Here is a 7,026-nt window from a genome sequence, read left to right as displayed (position 1 = left end):
ATTCCCAAAATTCCCTTAAAGTAGGCTACATCTCACAAAGCTGCTCACAAAGTGAGTAATGGTGATCGCTTTCACCTAGTTGTGTGGATTCCTGCTGCCACCTACTGGACAACATGAAAGCACTATAGCTACAGACAGAAAAAGGGACAAAAGCTGTCACTGGGACGGTACCCTTTTAAAAGGTACACATCTGCACCTTATTCACCCCTAAAGTGTGCATTTTAGTAGCTTAAAGGTACATATTTGTGTCATATAAGTATCAAAATGGTACACATTAGTACCTTTTGAAAAGGTTTTGCCCCAGTGACAGCTTTTTGTACATTCCCTGTGTGTGTGGCTTTGTTTGATAAACCGTTCTGCATTCTGTGCAGTATATACTGTATACTGTAGACGATTTTATTTTTTAAAAGACGAGATGACCCACACACCTTCATTTTTTTTTCTCGATCATAAATGGCACTAAATCTCATCTCAGCAAGTAATACTTACTGTAAAACACCTTCGCTTTGATTCAAACCTATATGCTAATTGAATGAAATCTTTAAATTTGAACACAATTTTAAAAAAGAATAGCTGATTTAGTATTTTACATTAATGACACTTTAGAAAATATATGAATATTAATAAGAATGATATTTAAAAAAGTCATTTTTACATTCTGTAAAAGTTAAGCCACCCCAGGTAGTGGGGCATTTATCAAATTTTTCCATTCATTTCCCTTTGCTAAACTTGTAACTAAATAGGTTACGATATGAAAGAAAATGCACATTGTTTTTAAGGGCAGCATCTTCCCTCATTTAATTTTGTGTAAAAATGTGAACGTTCTGGCAGTCCTGTCAAATAATGAGTCAAGGAGATGTTATGATTTCATTTTATTTCATGTCATAACTGAGAACAATGTTATATACAATAGGACCTTAAATTCTTCAAAGAGTGAAAATGTGCTTTGGTTTTCATAAACAGGTTGCAAATACTTTAGTATCATAATTTCTGAACGAAGTACTTGACATTTCAAAAGCATTTGAAAACCACATCAAAACCGTACAAGTACACACACACACACAAACCTGTACTGCAAATGCAAAGAGCTGCCGAACCTCCTGAAGGCGCATTGTGTCAGTTGTGGAGAATATTGAAACTACCTAAATCAAAAAAACACAGACAAATAGCTGCAAAGACATCGGTTAATGGCGCTTTATGGTTCAAAAAGTTAACTGGGACGTGTCCCTAAAATGTTCCCTGAGGTTTGCAGAGGATGCAAATGAAAGTGTTGTCACAGTTTTGAAGTTCAGTTTCAAGTCCCATTATGTATTAAAAAGTTCCTGAATATTCTAGAATCCTATTGATTTACAGACAGTGTCAAATAATCATCTCAGTATAAAGCAAAAAGAGAGAAAAAAGCAAGCACTACATGACCAAAGAGTGCCAGAAAAATCAATTCGGCGAATTAAATCTTAGGCTAGTTGATCTATTATTTAAAGTACCTCTTTTGATATTACTAGATCAGGCAAGCAGCTACTAAACCAATGAATACAACCTCAACATTAGGTATTGTTTAAAAAAGCCCTCCAGCATGATGAAAACCCATGTACAACGTACAAAATACCCAACCAGAGGTAGTTTAAAACAAACATGGTGTAGAGAAATTCAAACAAAATAAGAAAATGATTCAATCTCTGAACAAGTTTCAGTAATATATCAACTGATAAAAAATAACGTCAATTACATTAAGATATTTACAGTAGGTTTTGATTTTGCGCTTTTGGTCTTGTTTCAACACTAAATGCATGAATGCAATCTGCTAAACCTAGCTTTTTTTTTAAATTCATAAGAATAATGCACATGCCACAAGAAAATATGGATAACAATAACATGCTGTATAAATTAAGCCATTGGTTGAAGCATTGAAATGAAAAAAAAGAAAGAAAAAACCCCAAAAAGAAAAACCCTGAAAAAAAGAAGCAAGACTTAATATAAACCTGAATTGAAAGAAGCATAAATTAGACTTAAATATTTAGCAAGAATATAGATTTGGTTATAGTTTTACAGTATTTCTTAAGCATTTCAACATTCAATATTTCTTTGGAACTGTACATCAAAACACCCAAATTGCTCAAGCAATACTACTTCACTAGCTCAGATCGCAACCCTACAGTGAAGTATTACCTGACCCCCTGAAAAGTGTATACTGACACAGGCAGTGTGTTTTCCTCTGTTCTGAATCAGATGTCAGTTTAAGCTCATTAATTAAACTCGACAGAGTTACTGTAATATGGAAGACGGCGTGTAGTTTTTCTGGTCTAATATGTAGTCTTAATCTCATACAGGCGAATCAGAGGGTTTGGTTTAATCTGAGGTAGCAAGTTTGTGTATTCAAGTAAACAACCCAGATAGCTTTATTACAGCGGTCTGTTTCTGAAGCATAAACTCTATCATGACTCCTAAATTACATTCGAGAGGTATCGCAAGTCACTGCTGTAAAATAACTGGTATCACCAGGAACATTCGGCTGTTTCAGTCTGAGAGGATTACTAGCTATTTGAGGTAATTTTCGTTTTAATCGATCAAACTACATCGCTAAGTGGATAAACTTTATATTTTTTAGCTACACACTAACAATAACAAACAATTCATGCACAAGAAGAATAAGAAGGTATGAAGAAAGGTACAACAGCAGATATTGGCTGAAGTTGGCATTTTTATGCTTATCAGGGAATCATCGCCATTCTTCTACGGAGAGCTAGATAATTCTTTATAGCATTCAAGAGGATTTGCGAGGGAAACTGAAATCTAGATTAGCTAAAAAAGTCAACTCTGTAGAGGAACCCTACTGAACACTAGATTAAACAACAATGGTTTCCTTTTTGAAATAGTCTAGTTTTGAAAGAATGCCACAGATAGAATGCTTTGGATCTTCTCTACAGAAGTTTCCTTTTAAACTAGAAGAATCTTTGTAGAATTCATGAGCGAAAATCAGTGGAATCAGTATAGAGAAGATCTAGAAAAAATTTCATAGAATTCTAAATGTGATCCAAGTGGAATCCTCGATATCCTCAAAAGGTAAAGTCTTTAGAGAAGATCTAAATGAATCTTTATTTAATTCTAGAGGAACTGTGGCCAAATCTGAACCCTAGAATAGACTACAGGGGTTTCCTTTTTTGAGATCATCTAGGGTTCCGTTTTGGAGAGGATTCTTCAGAGAATTCTAAATGACTTGTGATCCAAACGGAATCCTACGCTAGCTCAAAAGGTAGAGTGTTTATAGAAGATCTAAATTAATCTTTATAGAATACTAGAGGATTAGGGTTAGTTTTGGCCACAGATCTTCAGAATTCAAATTCTAAATCAGGGTTCCTCAAATCAGGACACCTGAAGAAGCTAATCAAGGTCTGCAGCGATACAGGTAGGTGAGTTTGATCAGTGTTTGAGCATAAAACTGCAGGGCCTCCAGGGCTGGATCGGAAGAACCCTGCAGAGTTTAGCTCCAGTGCTAACTAAACACACCTGAACCAGCTAGTCAAGGTGTCCCAAGTGTGCTGGAGCAGGGTAGGAACTGAAGTCAGCAGGAAGGTAGCCCTTTCAGGTGCAGGCTTGGCTACCCCTGACCTTGATCAGTGCTTCTCAAACCTGTCCACCACTGCACATTTTGGTTGTCCACCTCATCTAACACACCTTATTCAACTCATCAGCTCATCGGAAGAGACTGCAAGACTTGAATTGGGTGTGACCGATGAGGGAAAATGTGCAATGGTGCAGGATCCCCAGCAAAAGTCTGAGAAGAGATCTTCAGAGGCTTCCATGTTGAGTTAGAAGAATCTTTGTAAAATTTCCAAGGATTTTTGGGTGAAAGTGAACCCAAGATCTGCTCAAAAAGGAAATCGCTGTAGAGAAGATCTAGCAGATATCTGTAGCATTCTACAGGAGTTGTGGCCTGAACTGAGCCTTAAATTAGCCCAATAAGTAAACTCTGTGGAGAAAACCTAGAGGAATCTTCGTAGGATTTGTTGCCAAAATTGTACCCTAGGTCAGGGGTGTCAAATTCAGTTCCTGGAGGGCCACTGTCCTGCAGAGTTTATCTCCAACCCTAATTAAACACACCTAAACAAGCTAATCAAGGTCTTTGGGATTACTAAAAACTTCCAGGCAGGTGTTTCGGAGCTACACTCTGCAGGACAGTGGCCTTCCAGGACTGGAGTTTGACACATGAACCCTAGATTATACTTGAGAGGTTTCCTTTTTAACCTAGATGACTCTTTGTAGAATTGTAGAAGATTTGTGGTTGAAACTAAACCCTTCATTAGCTCAAAAAGGGAACTCCTCTAAAGAAGACCTAGAGGAATCTTTATAGTGTTCTAGAAAACTGAACCCTAGTTAAAAGAACCCAACCCAAACCAAAGCACTATGGAGAACTGTGGGTATCTGTATTATCCTAGTTTAGGGCTCTTTGACCTGTTCTAAGATACTGAGGTATGCATCCGCATATGACTAATGAGGTTTCTTTGTTGCGTAAATTTCCCACCACAGACCTGGCACTTATACGGTTTCTCCCCTGAATGGACACGCATGTGCTCAGTGAGGCGGTACTGCCTGGTGAAGCGCATGCCACACTCCTCACACGCAAATGGCTTTAGACCGAGGTGGCTGCGCATGTGGCGGGTCATAGTGCCACGCTGCGTGAACATCTTGCCGCAAATGTTGCAAGGGAAGGGACGCACGGTGTCGACATCTTTGAGGGACTTTAACGGGCTCTGCTCCAGGCTCTCGGGAGCTTCTGGCGAGACTCTGGTGACTCCAGGGTCTCCGTCACGTTCCTCTTCCTCCTCATCCTCAACCTTCACATCCACATCTTCATCCAAATGGCTTTCCACATGGGATTTAAGACTCTCGGAGGAGGGAAAACCCTTTTCACATGGGATACAAACGTAAGGGTTGTCCCCTTCAGCTTCTTTGAGAAAGGTCTCCTTTTGATAAACAAAATTGGTGCTGCCATTGTTTGGTTTTTGGCCATCAATTTCATCTGTTTTCCCTTCAATTCCTTTCTCTTTCTTCACAGATAACTGTAGAGTGAAGGTCTGATTCTGGCTTAATTGACTTCCAGCCCTGCTCAGAGGAATGTAACCATTGACCTTGGATTTTCTTCGGGATCCCTCCCTTTTTTTTCCCTGAGCTCCGTCCAAAGGAATTATCCACTTTTCTTCCTTTGGAACACACTTCCCATTTATTCCCAGCTGCATATTTTTGGAGATGTTTCTGGATAGAAGAACCTCATCATTGACTGAAGTTTTCTTAGACAAATCCAACCCCAAGTCCTGCTTTTTTCTCTGAAATCTACCTTCAGCATTATGCCGTTTTTTGGGAGGCGTCATACACGTGTATGTTTCAGTGTCTGATGAGTGGTCTTCGTACAGGCGAACTGAAGATTTGGAGCTTCCACGAGCCGAGCTACTGAGGGACCCATTTTGGTTGATCTTACTGGAGCACAGGTTTGCGAGGTCATTGAGCTGGAGAAAGTTAGCTGTGGTGAGCAGAGAGCTTAAATCCACACCCTCAAAGGTCTCATCAGCCAACTTGCCGGTGTAAATGAAATCCAGAATTTGCTGGAAAACAACTGGATCCACCATATCAGGGTCGAGGTGGATGAGGTTGTCATGGAGGACAAGGGACTTGAAGTAGTGGCTGGTGGCGGCGAGGACACTTTTGTGGGCCCGGAAGAGCGTGTTCTCGACCATGATGATGACATCGCACAGGAAGCCCTTGGAGCGCTGCTGATTGAGCTGGAGAAGCAGTTGACTGGCGTAGTTGGGGAGCTCCATCGCCTACCCTTGATGTTTTGCATTGGTGTCACTGTAAGAAAAGACGGCTAGATGTTATTTTGGTGTGACGGAAACCCTCAAGGATAATCGCTAAAATCTGCGTTTGTTTTAACAAAAATCAAACAAACAAAAAACAGGGGACGACCAGTAGAAAAAAGTAGCCAAAGTTTTTACTAATAAGGTGCTTAGATTCCTTGTTTTTAGAACGCAACATCACTTTGCACTGACTATGGTCATCGTATTATGGCATAATTATAAATTCACAATCAATAAATAATTTTGTCAATGTTATAAAGTCAACTGAGTTCAAAAGTGACCGCCCATTTTTTAGCACCCTTGTGTATATATATATATATATATATATATATATATACACATAGATACATACAGACAAACCATGGGTCACAGGAGGGGTGGGATGTTGATCAGTACTGGCTTGGGATGAGTGTCATCACGCGTCTCAACCAATGAGAGCATTTGGGGTTGGCTAAGTCTGCAGCAGCGCTCACATGGACGCTGCTGATAAAATTATTTAGGCTAAGCATCAACATTCACAAACCACTGTCCACTGTTATTTTTAACAGAAAAAAATGCAACGTGCTCATAATCACGACTTCATAAGTGGAAAATAGGAAGTTTCCGATAGCACGTGAAGACAGCAGAGAAGCGCTCTCGCTCAGTGGAGTGCATCGTTTTGTTAACTTTGTGGTTTATTATTGAGTCGTTTGGGATGTGGTAACACACCGCCCTCTCACAATATATTGCTTTACAGATCTATCAATTTTGCCGCTCAGAAATGTTCACGCAATCATGCTGCACGTTATCAGAAGTATCGGCACGGTTAGCGCTCACACTACATGCGTACCACGCCCGCGCCCAACTGAACCGCGCTCTGGCCCACCAGGGCCGGCTAAACGAACCGTTTATATAAAACTATAAAATATGTTCTATAAAAACGTTAATGCCCTGGCAGTGGCAAATAGCTTTGTGATTTACAAGAAATATTTTACCTGCTACTATGTAAAAGGAATATTGCTGTAAAAAAGCACCTTATTTGTTTAAAGTGTTTGCAAACCAAATGTTATTGCACTTTCGTTCATATAGCAGTACTTGTAAATGAAAAAAGTGCACAATACACTACTTTTGAATTCATTATTGAATTTTGTGCATAATGTGATTAATCGCTATTAAAAAAAATGTAATCCTTGCCCAG

The 7,026-nt window shown here is 39.4% G+C and overlaps 1 protein-coding gene across 2 annotated transcripts in view; it reads right to left on the bottom strand.

Annotated features, from left to right (window-relative positions):
- Positions 1 to 4,117: 4,117 nt before the first annotated feature.
- Positions 4,118 to 7,026, bottom strand: part of LOC107709953 (hypermethylated in cancer 2 protein-like) — a 5,769-nt gene continuing 2,860 nt past the window's right edge. The window contains exons 2-3 of one of the 2 annotated variants that reach the window (XM_016514625.1): positions 4,450 to 5,844; positions 4,118 to 4,419 (exon numbers count right to left, since the gene is read on the bottom strand). In XM_016514625.1, the coding sequence (XP_016370111.1) occupies positions 4,455 to 5,813 (1,359 nt within the window). In that variant the 5' untranslated portion in view covers positions 5,814 to 5,844 and the 3' untranslated portion in view covers positions 4,118 to 4,419; positions 4,450 to 4,454. Of the gene's footprint in view, positions 5,845 to 7,026 lie in introns of both variants that reach the window. The other variant, XM_016514624.1, reaches the window with a different exon arrangement.

This window comes from Sinocyclocheilus rhinocerous, unplaced genomic scaffold (genome assembly GCF_001515625.1).
Source record: "Sinocyclocheilus rhinocerous isolate Xijiao unplaced genomic scaffold, SAMN03320098_v1.1 scaffold2792, whole genome shotgun sequence".
Classification (NCBI taxonomy): Eukaryota; Metazoa; Chordata; class Actinopteri; order Cypriniformes; family Cyprinidae; genus Sinocyclocheilus; species Sinocyclocheilus rhinocerous.
The sequence above is the reverse complement of the archived record's forward strand: the minus strand, read 5'-3'. Positions and strand labels throughout refer to the sequence as shown.